Source organism: Falco cherrug, chromosome 4 (genome assembly GCF_023634085.1).
Source record: "Falco cherrug isolate bFalChe1 chromosome 4, bFalChe1.pri, whole genome shotgun sequence".
In the NCBI taxonomy this organism is placed as follows: domain Eukaryota; kingdom Metazoa; phylum Chordata; class Aves; order Falconiformes; family Falconidae; genus Falco; species Falco cherrug.
The window spans coordinates 50806236-50826249 of record NC_073700.1 but is presented as its reverse complement, the minus strand read 5'-3'; the positions used below and the strand labels follow the sequence as shown (position 1 = coordinate 50826249).

Sequence of the window (20014 nt, the reverse complement as noted above, 5' to 3'; positions counted from 1 at the left end):
CTGGGAAGGGCTGACCCCCTTCAAACTATGCCTGAATTCCTCTACCTGGACACCTGGATTTAGCACGGCAGCAAGGTGTCAGGGATCACTGGTCCAGTGGACCAGCTTGCTTGCATCTTCTGACTGGGGAGGCAAGGGATGTGGGGTGAGCAAAGCTGGGTCAGGAGTACCTGCCCCCCGCTGGCTCTCCAGCAGCAGCAGGGCATCTGTGCCCGTGGCCGCATGTGAGAAGATGGCACACATATGGTGACACAGCCCCATGACGTGCTGCCATGCTCAAAGGCCAGTGGCACGGCAGCTTGCTGGGCACCGGGGATGCCCCTATGGCTGGCAGCTCTCTGCATGGGCTTGTCTTTTCATGTCCTGAGCCCAGGTAAACCCTTTGCATCCCCGGCTGCAGCAGCCAATATCCCAACGCTTGCATCTGTGCCCCCACACTGCTGGTGTCGAAGCCTTTGCACTTTGCAGGGTGTCAGGGTTAGTGCTGGGCCAGAGCCCTCCTCTGAGGATTTCCAGTTTTTGCAAAAAATGTTTCCAGCCATCACCCATCGGAGAGATCCCTGTTGGATGCCTGGCCAATGAAGCATGTGCCACCCTGGTAGCCACCATAACTGGCTGAGCTTGTCCCTGCCTTGAGGTGTCCTACCTGTGTCGCAGTGCAGGGGCGTTCACTGAGCCCCCCAGGAGCTGAACCTCTGGAGCTGCTGCCCAGTGAAGTGGGGTGACTCTCCCTCTACCACAGCAATTGCATCCCCCCCCAAGTGCTGCGTCTGCACTGGGAGAACGATGTCCTCCCTTTCTCGCTCTGAACCTGGGCATCCCTGGACTCCATCTCCTTCCTCTAGAGGCTTCCTAATCTGCCAGAGTTTCTCCTTCTGAGCTTACATTTTCCTTATGCTGATTGTAATTCCATGCTCAGGAAAGCTCATTTACACATTTTTCTCTGACTTGGCTTTTACCCAAAGCTCTTTTCACCTGGGATGGGGCACCGCTGTCCTGCTAACCCAGGCTGGAGGCAGCACTGACAGCAGGGCTTCCAGTGCCCCGAGACGCAAACTCCTGCCGTGCCTGCAGGTTTCCTTTCAGTGACCTTGCATAAAATCTGTCACCCTGGGACCACTGGCCTGTGCTGCACACATTTAAGATGGGGTCTCTCCTAGAAGGATAATGCAGTTGCTCAGCCTTGCGGGATGCCTGGTGTAATGCAGAAGGCGATCTCTTGAAGGATGGTGAGGTTTTGAGCAGGAGGTTGGAGAAGAGTCCCCTGAGACCCCAACACCCCCTGGACACCGGCTGGGGTCTGCAGCATCCAGCCTGGTGACAGCTCCTCTGCTTACTTCTGTAGTGGAAATGCTACATTTCTTCCTGCAGTTGAAGAAAATGATGACAAAAAGCCAGGTGTCTCTTTTAGTTTAGTTAAAGTCCACCTGTCGGGTATTTTGGATTTACGCTGTCCTAAAGAAGGACTTTGTTTTTGCCATCATCTTGTGGAAAGATGATTTCTGAAGCACTCCACTGTTTTCAGCCACTGTAGGACCTTGCTCTCCGTGGGCATTAGCAGACCCTATGGAGCTTTCCTTGGGGTGCTGCCTTCCGCAGCACAGCAGGCACCAGCCTCTCAGGTGGCTGTCAGTGCTGTGGGGAGAGTGGGGGGATTCAGGTTCTGTGGAGAAGCTGCACAGGCAAAGTCACTGTGAGACCCCCCAGCCCAAGCAGGTGTTGGAGGCTCGTTAGAGCTTCGTTAGAAGCAGAGGCTTGGATAATCCCTGCTGCAGGATCTGTAACTTGTTTCTTTAGGAAGTGGGGACACAAATTGTAATGAATGGAGCTAACAGGGAACAGAAATCACGGTAAATGAGAATTTATAAATGGAGAAAGATAAGGGAAGTGAGAGGCATCAGGAAGAAATCAGGGTCAGGTCCTGCCAAGGATAGTGGGGAGAGGATGTAAGAACACGTCAGGAGCAGGAGGGCTGCCAACAGCGGCGTGCCTGTATGGCTCTGTGCCGGTACTGCTGCTGCTGCTGTGGAAGGGGAGAAGTTTGTCTGTTCTGCCCTGCGAGGGAGGATGGCGGGGCCATGGACTCGGTTCCCCCACAGTGGCTGGCGCTGTGGTTCCCCAGGCAACAGCGATGGCCACGCCCGAGCTGCCCGGGAGCTGTGGGATAACGGCACAGCCCACGGCTGGCTGCTGCCCCCAGCCCAGGGAAGCCCCCAGCCCAAGGCAGCCCCCCAGCCCAGGGCAGCCCCCCAGCCCAGGGCAGCCCCCAGCCCGCTGGAGGGGCCAACGGTGGCGAGGAGGTGCTGTGAAGGCTGAAGCTGTTGAGCGAGGCAGGAGGGGCAGCTGGGGGAGGCTCCGCCAGCGCCGGTCCGTTCTCTGCATTATTCGTGATTTGCAGTTTCTAAGAAGAGCCGGGGCCAGTCCAAAGGACAGAGCTGGGCCCTTGGCACCACCGCGGATTTACAGAACATTGCAGCAGGCTGGAAACCAGGATGGCTAGTGCTAAAGTGGCCCAAGGCAGAGGGAGCATGCGGTGCAGTAGCCACCAGCAGCCTGTGGCAGGAGCAGTGGGGCTGGCAGGGGCAGGGGCTGGGACAAGGGAAGTGGCACAGGGACCCACTTGCTCCTCAGCATTGAGCAGCTGCATGAACTGAAGTACAAAGGCAGAGCTGGCACACGTCCTGCTGCAGCGGGATAAGGGTCCCAGCAAGTCCTGGCAGCCCCGGCAGCATGGGGCCAGGACCCCCACCCAGCCTTTCACTCACACTTAACGTAGGGCCAGGGCCGGGCCACATCCCATGGCACAGCAGTGCCCTTGTACTGAGCGTTGGGACGGGGAGAGGGCTTTGGTGCCCAGCACCCTTGGTAACTGCACTGGGGTGATTAATTTTCCTCTCTCGGTAATTCTCATTTCCCATTTGTAATCAAGAACAAACCATTTTGCTTTGCAGGAACAATTCCGACTGCTCTTCTCTGAGAGCTCACCTGCTGGGAGCGGTGCCCTCCAACAACCCTCTTTGGTTTCTGAAGACTGTGCTGAAAAGGTAAGTGCAGATGTATCATGCTCTGCTTTGGTAAGAAAATTATCTTAGTGCTGTGAGACATTTTGATTTAAAAACTTAGCAGTGTACAGTGCTAATAAAGAACTATTAATTGACTCTAAAAGTCTAAGTGATGAATTTAAAACGTGTTCATCAACAGGAATTTATTTTTTGGCCAAATGTGTTCCTAGAAAGGTCCCTAAAAGACCTCTGCTGGTGTCGGTGGCATTCAGCATCTTACTCAATGGTCTAAAAGCCAGCAGGAAAAGACAGGTGTGGAAAATATGTGGATGACCGACAGTTAAAATCATAGACGGGATCACAGACAAGCAAGGAGCCCCCCCAGACACACGTGTGTGAGGCAGTGGTGTAGGTGATGCAGGGGCAGTGCTGAGACTGTGTTGTGGCATTCGGCAGAGGTGAGACCAGCACTGGAAAAGGGCATCCAGAGTTTTGCATTTTGAAGTTATTAAGATTCAGGATTCAGGAAAGAAACGTGAAAATTATCTGAGGTTTGGAGAAAATGCCTTGGACCTTTCTAAGCCTTACGATGGCATCAGAGCAGAGATTGAGTGGTGATGATTTCTAGGGAGAGAAGATGGCTCAGGTCTCAGCATAGGGAAGGAGCTGCAAAGCTGCTGGTAAACTGCTCACCAGGACACTGTATCAGCATCTCACCAGCAAAGGGCAGTGAGGTCCCCCTTGCGTGACACTCAGAAGTGTTGGGAAATCAGTTCTACCTGGTATTTAAACTGGTGATAAGTGCAACATCCACAGGCAAGAAATCCCCAAGCAGAAGAAAGGGAAGAGCGATGTGGGATTATGGACAGCATCATGACAATGAAGGATCCAGGTGGGCAGCAGTGGGGATGGACACACATGCTAATAAAGTCCTTGATAAAAAAGCAAACCTCAACTTTGGGATGTGTTCGTGGGAGACCCAAGAATTTAAAATCAGTTAAAAATGTTTATTAGAATTAGCTTATATTCATTTGATCACCTGAGCTCACCAGCTGATGTACTGAGGTCCATTTCTAATATCAACCCTTCCTGTTCTGTGAGAAGAGCCCCAGCAGGGGTATCAGCACCGCAGGGGTCTGGGCAGAGCACGAGGCAGGCAGGGCTCGGGGAGGGAGCATTGCTTTTCTGGGGCCACTGGCATGGCTGGTACCCCATCTCTTTCCCATTCTTTACTGAAGATGTGGCTGAGAGCATCACATGTACCAGTGCAACGCGTTTCTGCTCTGTTCTCTACCTCCTGGTACCTGCAGGTCTCAGCCAGGCACCTCTGGGGGAGTTCCTGCTTTATCCAAACATCAGCTGTGCTTTGGCCAAGAAAAGTTACTGGTCTCACCACAGAGGTCACTGGGTGAGATCTTACAGCTGGTGGAGCCCAGAGTGGGATCCCACAGTACCCTCAAGTTTGTGCATCCTGTAACTCTGTGGAGAAGGTGATGATGGGGCAGCTGTTTTTGGCAAAAAGTGCCACCTGACTGATGCCATACTCAGAAAAAGAGCCTGTGTGTATTATCTTTGACATTTAAATTTAATTGGGGAAATGACAGAGTAAAGCTAGAAGAAAATAAATTTCATAGAATCGTAGGATCCTAGAATGGTTTGAGTTGGAAGGGACCTTGAAGACCGCCCAGTCCCACCCCTGCCACGCGCAGGGCCCCCTTCCCCCAGCCCCGGTGGCTCCCAGCCCCGTCCAGCCTGGCCTTGGGCACTGCCAGGGCTGGGGCACCCACAGCTGCTCTGGGCAGCCCGTGCCGGCGCCTCGCCGCCCTCACAGGGAAGGATTTCTCCCTCAGCTCTGATCTCCATCTGCCCTCTCTCAGCGCAAAGCCGTTCCCCCTTGTCCTGGCGCTGCAGGCCCTTGGGAAAAGCCCCTCCCCAGCTTCCTCGCCGGCCCCTTTGGGTGCTGGAAGGTGCTCCAGGGTCTCCAGGAGCCTTCCCTTCTCCGGGCTGAACAGCCCCAGCGCTCCCAGCCCGGCTGCGCAGCAGAGGGGCTAAAGCCCTCTGGCCATCTCCGTGGCCTCCTCTGGCCCCGCTCCAACAGGTCCGTGCCCTCCTTATGCTGGGGGCCCCGGAGCTGGAGGCGGCGCTGCAGGGGGGTCTCAGCAGAGCGGGGCAGAGGGGCAGAGCCCCCTCCCTCGCCCCGCTGGCCACGCTGCTGGGGATGCAGCCCAGGGCACGGGGGGCTTTCTTGGCTGCGAGCGCATGTGGCCGGGTCACATCTGATTTTTCATCCGCCAGCACCCCCAGTCCCTCTCCTCAGGGCTGCTCCCAACCCATTCTCTGCCCAGCCAGTGTTTGTGCTTGGCATTGCCCCCACACCATGTTTTGGGCAGGAGACATTCTGCTGACCTCAGTGATCCGGCTGCCACAGAACCACCCCCATCTCCACTGTGATGAGCATAGGGAAACATTGCCTGAACCAGCCCATCACATGAGACATCCCAAAATTAGACTTCTGACGCCAGTCCTTTCAAGATGGATTTTCAAATCTGTCCTTTTTTCTTGGTCATCCAAGAAATTCTGCTTGGGGTTTGCATTTAAATTCATATTTTTCAGTCTAATCTTTCCTTTCCAGTGATTTTACTCAACCTTCCTCTGTTCAAGGAAATTAAGCCTTTCAAAGCACTACATAAGCGTGTTAGCGGTTGAGATTATCACCTATTTGTCCAGACTAATTGCAATCTCATTTTGATCACTAATTGTAGGATGACCACTCAAGGATTATAGAGTATCTGTCCGGTTCAGAGCATCAGATCACAGGGTTCACTCAGGATCCTGACCTCAAAAGCCCAACACAAATCAAGGGGCAGCGTGAGACCTGCAGCTGTAATACAGACTGGTGCTCTGAGCCCGATCAGAAGGCAAGCAGTCTCAGGCTGAGCAGCTCACCGTAGGCTTGAGGAGGTGCCTACTTCTTAATTAGAGCCACTGGTGTCTGTGGGTTGCAGGATGAATGTGGCCACTTAGGTTTATCTTTTCAGGTTTCATTTTTCATCCAGCTGCAGATGGTGTTCACTTTCAGTGTTCTGCTGGTGCATGAAGATGTGGAGAAACGCAGAAAGCAATGGATTTTTTTCCTCTTTTTCCTTTTCCAAGAAAGAAAGGGAAAAGATTGAAACATATACCGCTCTGTGTATGTATGTAGGTCTGTACATATGTTTATTTAAAAACAGACTAATCCTGCTGCCTGGTCTCCACAGGACTTGCAGAAATACAGGAATCTCCCCGTGGACCTCTCTGGAAGTTCCCTGTGGTGCAATAGCTCATGCTTTCCAGGTGCTAACTTAATGAAGACGTGGCCATTTGCCCGGGAGCCTCCGTGGTGCAGGACCACACACACTTCAGAAACACCCGGGACCGGCAACTTTCTACTGGGCCTTCGCTCCGAGGAGCCGGGAGAAAAGGCCCCCAGGCAGCTATTTTGGATGGACAAACCATCAAAGCCATTTTCTCATTCAGAGATGGATGAAAGGAATGTTCTTAACGCTAACTGGGAGATACCCGCAAGGCGACCTTGCTAGATTGCTCCGTCTCTCCACCTGTAGGCAAGCAGTGGACCCCTCAGCACCCCACACCAAAGGGGCTTCCTGAAGAAACAGACCCAACTGCTCTGGTGCAGTGGGTGTGAAGCCATTGAGTACAGTCGATGCACTCAAGGAAATGTCTCAGACTGAAGTCTCTGTTGGGGAGGACATGTGAAATGGACTCGTTGCCCCAGGGCAGGCTCACGGGGGCAGATGCCCCCATGCAGCACTGCCAGAGGGATCTGGGCAGGGGACCCTTGGACCACTTGGTGTCATCTGCAGCCAGCTGTTTCAGATAGCTGCTGTGAACAAGAACAGAAAGACTCAAATGAAAAAAAAACAGTACTCAAGCAAGGCTCCAGGCATGGCCTGGGCACCGCAGAGCAGGGCGTGCAGCCCTTGTGCCCGCAGTGTCGGCAGAGGCTGCAGCACAGCGCTGACGCAGATGTGGTGGCATGTGACACGCAGGGAAGAGCTGGTCCGGCTTTCGCAGAGCGAGCTCGTGATTCACAAATGCACAAAGAGGGCTTTGGAAGCGTCAGTGAGTGTACAGGTGAGGTTGATCCTGGCGCTGTAACAGATGGGGATTTTCTAAAAGCTTTCAACAGAACCCTCATTAAGGGTTTTTCCTAATAAAACACTTCTCGTTGTGTAGGCTGCTGGGACACACTCTCGAGGAATCCTGGCAGGCCCAGAGAGGGCGGTGAAGAGGGCTTTGCCCACCCACCGACCCCAGCACCCAGCTGCCTGCATCCATGAGGGTGCCAGAGCATGGTTTAGGAACCCTGCAGAAATCTCTCCTCCTCCTCCAACCCTTCCCGCCTCTGGGAAGGGCAGTGGGTGGCAGCCCCCCCACCCCCCCCACCCCCGGCTCCGTGGCCCCGGCACAGCCCAGGCCCTGGCTCTGCAGCCACCCCCTGAGCCCCCCAGGTACCGGGCCATCACGGCTCCACAGGACTCTGGTCCTGAAGGGATGGGGGAAGAAATCTGTTGGGACCTTGATCCTCTCAGCTGGCTCTCCATCTCCCTAATCACAGTTTCTCATTTAATCTGCTGGGGTTTATGATCCCGCGTTCTTTGTTGCTCAGCCTGTCGGAAGATGCCATCTTGCTGTGACCTCGGTGGCTTGGCCAGGCCGTGACCTCGCTGGTGGCTGCGCTGTGGGACGCACGCAGGGTGCTGCGGGTGCGGGGCCTGCCGGAGCCCCCTGTTCGCACTGGCACCCCTCGCAGGCTGCTCCTGGCAGGGGCACAGCCCGGCTGGGCTTTATCGGCCCCAGCCTCCGAGCATCCTCCTGCAACGGTCCCCGGCTGGCACCGGCACCGCGCGGCCGACGCCGCCGAAGCAGTCCGCAGCGGGCGGCTGGGTAGGGTCCCGGGGCGGCAGGGCGGGGGTCCCCTGGGGCGCTCCGGGTCCCGGCCGCCTTTCAGGGCTTCGTCGACGGCCTCGGCACGACGGGCGCGACGGTGAAGCCACCGCCGCAGTGCAGCCGGGCGGCCGGCGGGGGGGCCGGGAGGGCGGAGGGCACCGGGGTCCACGCGGGCTGCGCGGGACGGCGCTGCCCTTAGGGCGCCGCTGCCGAGCCGGGGCCCGGTGAGCCGCACCCCGCCCCCCCCCGGGTCCTCGCTGCCTTCAGGCGTGAGCTGGCCGCAGCGGCGAGTGCACGGTGGGGCGGAGCCCGGGGCGGGGGGACGCAGGGCCGGGGGCTGGCCCGTCCCCCCCCCCCCCCCCGCCCCAGCTCCGCCGCCCCGCCCCGGGGCCGGTCCCGCTCCCCCCGGTGTGACGCGCGCGCGGGCGGGGCGGGGGCGGTGCGTGACGCGGGGCCGCTGCCGGCGGCGGAGCGGAGCGCGGCGGGGCGGGGGTGGCAGAGCCCGCAGAGCGGCGGAGCCCGCAGAGCGCGGCCATGCAGCGGCTGCCGGCGGCCCCGCGCCGCTGACCGCCGGCTCCGCCGCCGCCGCCGCCATGAACTTCCAGGGCGGGCCCGGGCAGAGCCCGCAGCAGCAGAGCCTGGCGGCGCCGGGCGGGCCGGTGCCGGTGCCGGTGCCCGGCCCCTCAGGCCCGCAGCCCGGCGGGCCGCCGCCGCCGCAGTTTGGGCTCTCCAACTCGGCGGCGATCCGGGCCGAGATCGGGCGCTTCGAGTCGGTGCACCCCAACATCTACGCCATCTACGACCTCATCGAGCGGGTGGAGGACCTGGCGCTGCAGAGCCAGATCCGCGAGCACGTCATCTCCATCGAGGGTGAGGCGGGGGGCCGGGGCCGGGCTGGGCCGAGCGGGGCCGCGCCGCGCCGTACCGGGCCGCCGCCGCTGCCCTTTGTCCCCGCCGGCCGCTGCACCTGCTCCCGGTGCCCGCCGGGGGCGGCGGCCTCTCCCGCTGCCTGCCCGTGGGGCTCGGCTGGAGCCTGCCTGCCCCGCCGCTCCGCCCCGCGCACGCTGGCCGGGCCGGCATCGGCCGCGCCGCCCGGCGGGCCCCGTGGCGGCGGGAAGCGGCCGGGCCGCGGGGGTGGCCGGAGGCGTGGCGGGGCCGGGCTGAGGCCTGCGCTGAGGCGGGCCGGGGCCTGCGGGGCGCGGCGCCCCCCGCTGCCCGGAGCCGAGAGCCGTGGCCGGGTTGTGAGCCGGGGGGGCTGGGCCCTGGCCCGGGGGCTGCCGACGCCGGCCGGGGGGGAGGGGAGGGAAGTGGTGGGGGGGCCGCGCTGCGCTGCCGGCCCTGCCCCGGGGGCCCCGGCCCGGCGCCGCGACCTGCAGCGCCGGTGGTCGCGGCTCGGGAGCCCGCGCAGGGCGGGAGATCCTGGGCTTCGGCCGGCCCCGGGGAGAGGGGGGCGGCCGGCCCGGGCTCGGTGGGCGGCGGTGTCGGGACGTGCGCTCTGCCGAAGCTAGCTCGAATTAAAAATGCAGAAAACTGCGGGCTCGGCCCACGAGGCTGGCAGCTGGCGGCCGAGCGAGCGCCGGGCTGGGCGAGGGGCAGCCTTCGCGTTGGGTGCTGCTCACCACAGCCCACCCCAGAGCCCGTTGGGGTGGCTCGGCAGCCCTGAACGCTGAGGGGTTCGCAGCCTGGCATCGCCCTTCAGCGAGGGGAGCCTCGGCTGGGGGTGTCCATCAGTCTGCGCAAGCAGCGCCAGCCGGCTGTGGTGGCTCGTGGGGCTTGCCGTCTCCCTGCTGCAGTTGTTGTCTTTGCTGGGTTTTTGGCAGTGTGCTCGGGTCTGCTCCCGCTAACTCGTGCCAGAAACGTCACCGCGGGTGGCACGTGGGACCGGTGTCACAGCGAGCGGTGGCCCCGCCGTCGTGGGTGCGGGCAAGGAGCAGCACTGGTCTCTGCAGCAGGTGACACTGCACGGGGGTGGCAGCTGGGGCCAGGTGCCTTCCCTGGAGCTGTTCTCCAGATGTCTGCACCACACTCTGCTCTTTGGGGTGGTTTCTTGGCAAAGAAGAAAAGTAAGAGGGACTGCAATGAAAGGGCAAAAGGCTGCATGGTTGGGGGAATGTAAATTCCAGAATTTGTTTCAGCTGTCCTGCAGTGCGAGGACAAAGGACACTTGGTGGGATCGGAACGGGGACACATGTAAAACCAGTAAAAGGATTGGGCTTTTCTCCACATCTGTGACTGCTCTGTGAGGTCTCATGCCACAGAAGGCTGTTGAATTAATGGAATTTAATGAGGCGAAGAGGGAAGGGATTTGTACTGGAGATCAGCTGGAGTGCACAGGGCTGGCCCAGGCCATGGCAATGCCTTCCACCCTGCGCCTCCTGGCTCCCGCTGGTCTCCAGCTGAGGAAGTCAGGATGTTCCTGGTGAGGGAAGCCCGTCTTGTGTCCATCCCTGTGGGGTTCCTGCAGCTCTTCCTTGTTTGTGCCCCTGATGCTGGCTGCAGTGGAAGACCTGAGGGACTGGTGACTGATAACGTGGTCTGATCCTGCTTGTGATTCCCGTGTTGTGGGACAGAGAAGCTACCAACTGTAATACTGTTGTACAACCCTGCTCACGGGACCAGGGAGTGCGAGTGGCCAACCCTCCTGGGCTCCCCCATCCCTGCCTCTCGCACCTCATCTCCCTCCCTGTGGGGTTGTAGAGCTGCTCCCCTGGGTTTTGGGTGCCTGTGTGTCTCCGCAGCCGTGTGTCCTCACTCACTGCTGCCTGCTTGCGCCCTGTCTCGTGCCATGTGAACATGCGTAAGCTGATGGTGAGCATGTTGGCGTTTTAGGTGCGTCTCTTAGCAACTTCACTGGTGGCGCATGTTTTCTTCTGCTGATCAAGGAAAGGTGTGAAAACAAAATTCTTTCATATGCAGCTGCAAATGGTCAGGGCCTCCTGAAGCTGGATGGGGGCTGCCTCATTTTACCCGAAGATGAGGTGTGAAGATGAGGCGTGAAGAGTGACCGGTACACTAGCAGGTGGCCACAATGTGGCTTGCTCGGAGTCACGCAGGGGTGTGTGATGTGGCTGGAGGCTGCGTGTCGTCGGGGGGCTTTGACTGCTCCAGCCACAGGCCCGTCCTGTCTCTTCTGGTCCTTCCCCGCTTCCTCCCTCCTTTCTTCCCAGCTGTGGATTTGGCAGAGCAGGAATCCCACAGATTTCCTTACCTTGGCTACATTCCCTGCTTACCTGCTAGGCACTGGGTTAAACTGTGGTCCTGGTGAAAAGCACACTGTGATTATGCACTTACATGTAATATATTACCAAGCCTATGTGAGAGGCTGAATTAACGGTGGGGGTAATTAACCGCTGCAAGAGTTTTACTAGAGATGTTATCATTGCTTGAAGTGCCTGAGTCTGGAAGAGAATATCCTTCTAAACTGCGTGTTTTGGGCTTGATACAGAAATGACTGGAAGAGGGTTTTTGTTTGTTGGTTTGTTTATGTTCTTGATCCGAAGATCAGATTCTGTGACCGTAACGACTGCTTCTGGTGCTAAAATCTGTTATGTGAGTTGCCAGTGAAATCCCAAATTCAGCTTCCTAACACAGAGTGCTGGCTCTTGCCAGACTTGCTCGTGTCCTCTTAACAGATTCTTTTTCTGCAGGCAATTCCTGCATTTTTAAAAGCAAAGGAGGCCGGGGCCATTTCCTCTCTCCAGCAGTAGTGGTGTGCCAGAGCTGGGGTTGCTGTTGCTTTGGTGCGGGTTTTCACCTCCAGAGTAGTGTTGGCGGGTTGGAGGGGAGGCGTTAGCAGGAGGTGTGTTGTACAGAAATCCTTTGGGTTTGTGGCTTGCGCTGCAGGCGGCGTTGCCAAGGAGGGAGATAAAGCGGGTGCTGGGTAGGCTGCTACAGCCAGGAGCGCTGGTAGCCCTGCTGGGCCAGTGGGAAGGAGCCTTTTCCCGAGGAGGAACAAGAAGAGTTTGGGGTTGATGACGGGGTGAAAACCAGCTGTGGAGGGAGCCAGCAGCTGCTGGGTGGTCACCCTCTCCTGGGCTCGAACGGAGGTGGTGTTCAGAGCATTGCTGCGGGAGGAAGGGCGAATCTGCTGTGTTTTGGTCTTCTCCTTGTAGCTGAAGCTTTGCTGAGGGGCTGTGGCGGGAAAGAAGGCTGTTGGGTACCCAGAGCTGGGGAAGGCAGTGGGTTTGGCTGGTCACCAGCATCAGCTGAATCACAGGCAGGGACCCGGTGGTTTTCAGTAGTTTCTAACCACCAAATTTGGACAGATTTTCAGGGGGCTAGCAAAAAGCGTTTCCCTCATCCTAGGCTTGTATCTTTGCCAAATTTCAGAGACTGCTGCAAGCTGCTGAGCTCTATAAAAGATTTTATATGTGCATAAAGCAAAATGATATGCAACTTCAGTTCTGAGGTTGCTACAACCCCTACTTGTAATAAAGTTGAAGTGACCTTCAACTATGTTACTCTGGAACAGACTATAGACAGAAATATATTAATAGAATTTGTAATTAGAACAGTAATAACACAGCACTTCTTTCATAGAAGTGAGTTTTCAGAAGTGACCAAAACACAGGTTCTAGGCAGGGAGAGCAATGTCAGTGGTGCAGAGAATTACCTGAGGGACACGCAGGATGGGGACTGCAAGTTGCACAGGGCACCGGGAGCCAACATGGATCCACTGACATGCACGGAGATCTGGAAGGAGGATGACTCTGCGGGGCTGAGAAGATGGTTACTGAGAGGTCTTCTGCCTGCATAAAGTAACGAAGGGCAGGAGGGAGGAGATGGAAGATAGGTGAGGAGAAGTAGGTGAGATCCCTCAGCAGAGGTTTTGTCAAATGATCAAAATTTTTTTCCTGATGTTAGCTGTTGTGCACATGTCTTGCAGCCCACCTAAAAGCGTCAGGTCTCTGGAAAAGCATGGACAAACTTGTCAGCCATGGTAAGAGGACTTGGTGGCCAGGTAGCAGGAGCAAGAATCTCTCTCTGTTTGAATGAGGGTAGTCAAAGTTTTACCCGAACCGTGTGTTTTTCCCTTTGTCATCCTCTCATACCCCTGCAACACACTTCTAAACTTGTTTTGGTTCCTTTCTGCATTTTAAGAAGCAGGATTAGTTTGGAAAAGCTTTCCTCTATGTTTTTCAGCTGTTGCTTCTCTGGCAGAGGCACAGGATGAAAAAAGCCCTGCAGAATGATCTGCTGATAGCAGACTGGCAGCTGAATGTGGCTCTGCATCTGGCTTTTGCTGGGCATGAGTTACCTGTGAATGTTGGCTTTGCATTGCTCCATGTCCCAGCTGTTTTGCTGGGTTTTAGACCAGAACAGACTCTTGGGTCACTTGGTATAAACACTTTTGTCCCAGGATTTTAGCCTTTTCCCAGTCACCTAAATATAAGGCATCTGGTTAAGGCATATCTTTGAGATAGTTACGATCTAGGGCCTTGCTGCCTTAGGAGTTTTTCGCCATTATTAACCGTCTCGCTGTTAATAGCATAATTTTTTCAGTAGGCTTCTTCAACATCCTGGATATGTTTTTTCTTGCATTTCTCTTTCAGAGTAAGTAATCCTTTGACGCTGGGTATTTTTGTGTTTAAAGCTGCTCGTAGCAGTTAATGAAGTCACTTCTCTGTCTTTCTGATGACTTAAACTGGCTGAACCTTGCCATTGTGTTCAGTTTCAGCTGAAGTTTTATGGCTCAATTCTGTATCCTTTTCCAATGTGTCTTGAAACTGGTTCCTGATGCTGTGATTCACAAAGGAACATCTGAGGTAGAAGTTGTCACTGAGGCAGTATCTTCTTGAGGAAGATAAGAATGAAGCCCTCTGGAATCCTCCCAGTGTCCTGCCTGGGTTCTGGGGAGCCCCGTGCTGCCAGGCCGCACACAGGGTTTGCTGGCATGTCCTTGCTTAGCTGAATCAGCCTCAAGTAAATTACACTCTTTGGGAAGGAGGGTGTTCTGCTTAGCTAGCTTTTTCCTGCTAATTCCATGACCTCTGCAGAATTGCCCCGTTTATGTGTGCCTCTGAGTTCCCGAAGTCTTGGAAACCACAGGGGATGGTGGCGGGGTGCGGCAGAAGGAGCTGCGCTGTCTCCTCCAAGAGCAGCACACTTCAGAGCCGTCAGCACATCTGTGCTCCCAGGGGCTGGAACTACGCGTCCTGGGTGGCTGCGTGTCTTCTGCCGCGCTGCCCCTTCTGCATGCTGCGTCATAGCAGGACTCCTCTGTCCCCATAGCCTTGAGCTTTCCTGGAAATCAAGTGCAAAGGTGGTGAAAAGAACACAAAAATGAGAGATTGGGCCAACATTCTGGTCACACAGTCTGTTTTGTTTGGATGAGGGGTGCTGGAGTCTCAGGGCAAAGACTCCCAGGAGAGATTCCTGAGGGTACTTGGAAGGGCTTCTGGAGCTGCGTTACGTGCTAGCAAAGAAAAGTCTTGGGTCCTCAAACACAGACTGTGTCCTTGCCTGGCAGAGGAGTCGGCAGAGCTGATGCTGCTCAGCATCTCCCAGAGCTGACGCCTGATGTGAGTGGCACAAGCAGAAAGATCTGTGTGGGGAGAGCTTGAGAGTGCGTCCTGGTGTGGGGGGAGACCTTGGCCCTGTGGGAGTGATGGACAGGGCAGGAGCACAGCTGGAGGAGGCCTGGAGTGTGGTTGGAGAAATACATCTGTGAGCCACCTTTGCCAGATGCACGTCTTACCTCGTGGTGCTTATAGCTGAGGAACAAAGTCTTGTGGAACAGCCAGAAAATCAGAAAAAGAAATTGCTTGATGCTGTGATTGACAGGAATTGGGAGAGGTGATGAAGCTGGAGCAGGAAGACCAGAGGATGATCTTGATAGCTGAAGACTGAGCAGGATGAAGTTGCAGGTGCCGTGGTGAGGGAAGAAGAGGTTTCTGGTGTTGTGGGGGCAAGAACGTTGTGGCTAAAGGGGAAAAGATGGGCATGTCAGCTACGCTGCAGGGAGAGAATGGGATTTGGATGTGGCTTCGATGAGGGCATCGGAGACTTCCATGGCCACAATTTCACAATTACCTCAATCTAACACAAGTGTGATTGCTGCTAGAGTGGACAATGCAACTCTTCCCACCCAGCAGCCTGCCCTCCCTTTTGGCAGCTGCCTGCTGCGTGGCGAGCTGGAGCAGGGAGCTGCTCTGCTGGAAGCCCAGCTTTGTGCTGGGGTTCGGCTGAATCAGTTTTCGGTTGGTCGCAGGGCTTGCGGTGCCAACACGTGAATGCGCATGTGGGCACAGGTGAGGAGGGAGGGGTAATGCATGGTCAGGGCTGGCGGGGAAGGCAAGACAGACCTCTGTTTTGTTGATTCTGAGCTTGTGTGAGACAGCTTACAGCAAGGGCCCATTTACTAAATATCCTGCCTGTGGCTGCGGCACAAGTCAAATGCCTGGGGAAGTATGGGAACCAGTGCCTCTTTAAGGGATGCTTTCTCCGAGTGCTTTGCCAGATGTCTGCAGGTCTTCCCGTGCTCGGTGTGGTTTCTCTGTGTTGCTTCATCCTTGGTGGCTCTCTTGCCTGGGCTTGTTTGGTCTTCCTTGACCCAACGTAAACTCATAGCTTTCACGATTTCTCCCAGCAGGGAATTTCACAGTTTGGTTGCAGAGTTTTTTGCTTGTTTAGGGACGGTCCAAGCAGCGACATCCCACTGACTGACAGCTGCCTGAGCCTCCATTGAAATAGGGATGGCTGCAGTGACCCTGTCCCCAGGAGCTGCCTCGGCGTTCGGTGCATGGCAAGACCTTGGTTTGTAGCTGGGACTGTTTTCCTTCTGTGTTTGGGCTGGAGTGGCCAGGGCCTGGCCTGGCGAGGACCCAGTAGGAGAAATTTGAGTGTGGTTAGTTTTTTGGCAGTTGGTCTGCGAATAGCTGATCTTGTCATCCACTTTCAGTAGGTGTCCTAGTGCTCCTGACAGAGCGTGTCTGCTTTCATTGCCGAGACCTTTGAGTCTTGCACAGCACTGGGCTCTCGCCTCCTCTGGAGTGTCACCAAGATGAGGGTTAAAGGCGTTTGCATCCAGGCTGGCTGTTCAAAGCTGGTGATAGGACTTTTGGTTAATTTGGATGGCCAAACTTAGTTTAAATTCTGTCTGATCTGGACCTTAACCTGTGTTTCCAGATGGGCTGGCTGATGTGGAATGGTCCCACCTTCTCTCCTCATCTGAAGTAGATCCCGGGGAGGACTAGGTGTTCCTGGTGCCCTTGGGCAATGGGGTGGCAGTCCCTGAGCTAAAATCCCAGTCATGCTCTTAGCTGGTGGCGAGTGCGAGAGATCTGTGGGCAGTGGCTGTGAGTTCTAAAGCAGCAGCAGTGGGCTGAAGGGCTGATGCAGAAGCTTAACTACTGGAAACTGGGGAATACAAGAACTGCCCCAGCAACGTGCTGATGATCAGAGCTTTAACCTTGACGAACACCTCAGTAATACCATTGTGCTGCTATTGCATCCCTTGCTGGGCAGGAAAAGTCCTTTTCTCTTCATGATCCCCTCTTCCTACTTTGGCATCTGGCTTTTTTAATTATTTATTTTTTTAAAAAAATCCTCCAGGACTTTCTGCGAGTCAGATTGTCCTGTATAGCAGCTGCACGGAGCTAACAAACCACATCAGTTTTATTCCTGCCTATGGTGCCTTGCACGAAAAAGGCAACTGTGGCCTTATTGCCGCCTTCTTACCTCCGCAATGCTCTGGGCACCCCTAGCAGCACTGAAGCTGGGGTGTGCCGGTTCAGGTGGATTTTCTGCAGTGTTGTGGTGAGAGGAAGGAGCCTTCTGAGGCAGGAAAGCTAAAAATCAAGACAATTTTAGCCTGATTTTTAGCCTGCTTCCCTATTGAAAGGAGGTTCAAATGAGTAAGAGCTCTTCTTCTGTGTTTGCTTGCCTCTCCTGCCCCAGCTTTCAGACCTGCTGTTCAGGTTCAACCTAACCTGGCAAATCTGTGCTGCTTCTGAATTCCTACAAATCCCAAGAAAATAGATACCTAGCCAGAGCAGAGTGACCCAGCTAGTGCCACATGAGGGGAAAGGGACGTGTGCATCTGTCTGCAGTGGCTCACTGCCATGGGGCTGCATCTCCGCACTGGAACCTCTGGCTTGCATGAGTCACTCTGGAAGTTCTTGCCTGGGGTTATATGTGAGATCTTGTTCCTTCCATATGATCTGTGGTGATGAAATCCACTCAGTCATCCAGAGCACTGTGCCTCAGTTACAGCTAACTGGCTGCTGTGCCCAAGATCCTGCTCTTGTTGTGCTGATGCTGTAGTTCTGGAGTGTTGGGAGCCACCGGCTCTGGGTCCGTCATCTCGCATCTCAACTTGCTGCTAATGTGGGCTGTCAGCCCTGACGCTTGCTCCCTGTAGCTTGTTTGTTGCCCACTTGCCTCCTGCTGTTGTTTTTGGGACAGCTTTTGGTATATTGCCCAGCACTGACTCCTGTACTTAATGAAAAGGGTTTTGACCTTCAGATTAGCCTCTAGAGAGTGCACTGCCCTTCCCCAGTATCCAGGTGAATGAATGGAGAATAAAGGGAGCAGCGCCGCTGGCCAGGCAGCCGAGGCCGGTGCTCTCCCCGGTGGATTCCGGGTACTGCAGGCTTGAAAGTACTACGGCACTTCTGTTTAGGAGCCTGCTTCTTCTGTTACTGGTGTTTTCCTTAGTCACACCTTGGAGCCTTATCTGATCAGGATCCTCCTGCAGCAGATGCTGTGAAAACACAGGACAAAGAGAGCCCTGCTGCAGAGGTGTTGTAGTTCATTTAAAGAGGAGAGGCAGGTGCCAGTGAGCAATTGGGGAGCGGACAGAGGCAGTGGGACAGCATGGACTGCGTCGTGAATGTGGGCTTAACATGGCAGTCATCTAATCTGTGTTTGTTTTCAATGTTCCTGGTGAGTGCAGAGGCACAGGAGAGCTTTAAGGAGCAATTTGAAAGAGGATAATAAAGGGGATTTCAGGTTGTTTACAGAGAGCTCTTTTCAAACATGAAGTACAAATGGGAGAAAATAGAGAGGTGTTTGCTTGAAATTTAGCAGCTGGGAAGTGGAGATTGCTGTCATGTTTGGGAGGGAGAAGAGTCAGCTCTTCAGCAGCCAAGGAAGGATAGCTGTTAATGTATGAGTAGTTTGGGAGGGTGAAGACAAGCAGCTTGCAGTTGACGTGACAGAAGAGGAGGACCCAGAGAGGGGATTCAAAGGAAGGGCTGGCCTGCTTAAGAACGAGAGGTTAGGAAAATAATTTTAGCAACAGCATTCTGACTGAATGTGGATGAGGCACGATTTCATGTGTTCTAGACAATTTTGTGGGGGAAGGGTGCAATAGTGATTGATGTAGAGTGGAAGCCTGGGGTCTTTGTGTGGCCAGGTGGTAAAGGCTGTATTTCAGGGGCTATAACTTGTGTAGCTCTGTAGGGGTTTAAGGACAACCAGGATATGGAGACAAGAAGAGAGTTAGGTCTGTGAACTCTGTTCCCTTTCTGAATTGTGTCCTTAACTCACAGACAGGATCTAAGTGATGTCTCCAGGCATCGAGCAGCAAGGGCTTGGGGGAAGAGGGGACAAAGCTGGGATTAGTAACAGCTCTCTTTAATCATGTTGAGCTTGGGCTTGTGGGTACACACTTGAAATGCTGGAGGGGAAAATAAGCTGAGACTTCATTTTGGACAGGAGACAGTCCAGGAATAGAAAGGCAAACTATGAATCATCAACACAGAGCTGAGAGATGGTATTAAATTAAAACATAAGGCTAGCTAGAAGAAGCATGAAGGGAGAAAAGAAGGTGCTATGGGCAGAGCCATGTGAGACGCCTGAAAAACATAGTATAGCTGAAGGTGGGGGGTAAGGATGATCTTTTTGAGGCTGGTGAAAGAAGCAGTAGAGAACTAACAGGAGAACCAAGAGAATAAAAGAATTTCTGGGGCCAGTGAGGACAAGGTGTTGGGGCCAGCTAGGTTCCTGAGGGAGTAGCTGACAGGGTTCGGAAGAGTCCAGAATCTGATGTGAGGGAGGAACAACCTTGTGTGATCCCCCAATGAGATGGGAAGGGCAATGGGAGATCATTTACCCGCCTTCCTGCCTGGAGTCAAGATGTCTGTCCTTCCTGAGAAATGTTTGTCTAACCAGCTTTTAAAAGACAGTCAGTGACAGTACCTCTGAAGCCTTCCCAGGAAACTGGAGAGAGATGGATTTGACAGATGTACTGTTAGGTCGGTAAGGAATTGGCTGGCTGGCTGCATCCAAAGACTTACAGTCAATGGCTCAATGTCCAAGTGGAAACCAGTGACAAGTGGTGTCCCTCAGGGGTCCATACTGGGACCAATACTTTTTAATGTCTTTATTAATGACATAAATAGTGGGATTGAGTGCCCCTCAGCATGTTTGCAGACGACATCCAGCCGAGTGGTGCAGCTGACAGGCTGGAGGGAAGGGATGCTGTCCAGAGGGACCCTGACAGGCCGGGGAGTGGGTGCTTGTGAACTTCATGAAGTTCAACAAGGCCAAGTGCAAGGTCATGCCCCTGGGTCAGGGCAATCACCAGTACCAGTACAGACTGGGGGGTGGTGAATGGACTGAGAGCGGCCCAGCAGAGGAGGACCTGGGGGTGCTGGCAGATGAAAAATCAGACGTGACCCGGCCATGTGCGCTCGCAGCCCAGAAAGCCCCCCGTGCCCTGGGCTGCATCCCCAGCAGCGTGGCCGGCGGGGCGAGGGAGGGGCCTCTGCCCCTCTGCCCCGCTCTGCTGAGACCCCCCTGCAGCGCCGCCTCCAGCTCCGGGGCCCCCAGCATAAGGAGGGCACGGACCTGTTGGAGCGGGGCCAGAGGAGGCCACGGAGATGGCCAGAGGGCTGGAGCCCCTCTGCTGCGCAGCCGGGCTGGGAGCACTGGGGCTGTTCAGCCCGGAGAAGGGAAGGCTCCTGGAGACCCTGGAGCACCTTCCAGCACCCAAAGGGGCCGGCGAGGAAGCTGGGGAGGGGCTTTTCCCAAGGGCCTGCAGCGCCAGGACAAGGGGAACGGCTTTGCGCTGAGAGAGGGCAGATGGAGATCAGAGCTGAGGGAGAAATCCTTCCCTG

At 55.4% G+C, this 20014-nt stretch overlaps 1 protein-coding gene across 2 annotated transcripts in view; it reads left to right on the top strand.

Annotated features, from left to right (window-relative positions):
* The first annotated feature begins 8390 nt into the window (after nt 1-8390).
* AGAP3 (ArfGAP with GTPase domain, ankyrin repeat and PH domain 3) overlaps nt 8391-20014 on the top strand; it is a 148405-nt gene continuing 136781 nt past the window's right edge. For both annotated transcript variants that reach the window (XM_055708248.1, XM_055708250.1), the window contains exon 1: nt 8391-8822. In XM_055708248.1, coding sequence (XP_055564223.1) covers nt 8546-8822 — 277 coding nt within the window. In that variant the 5' untranslated portion in view covers nt 8391-8545. The remainder of the gene's footprint in view (nt 8823-20014) is intronic.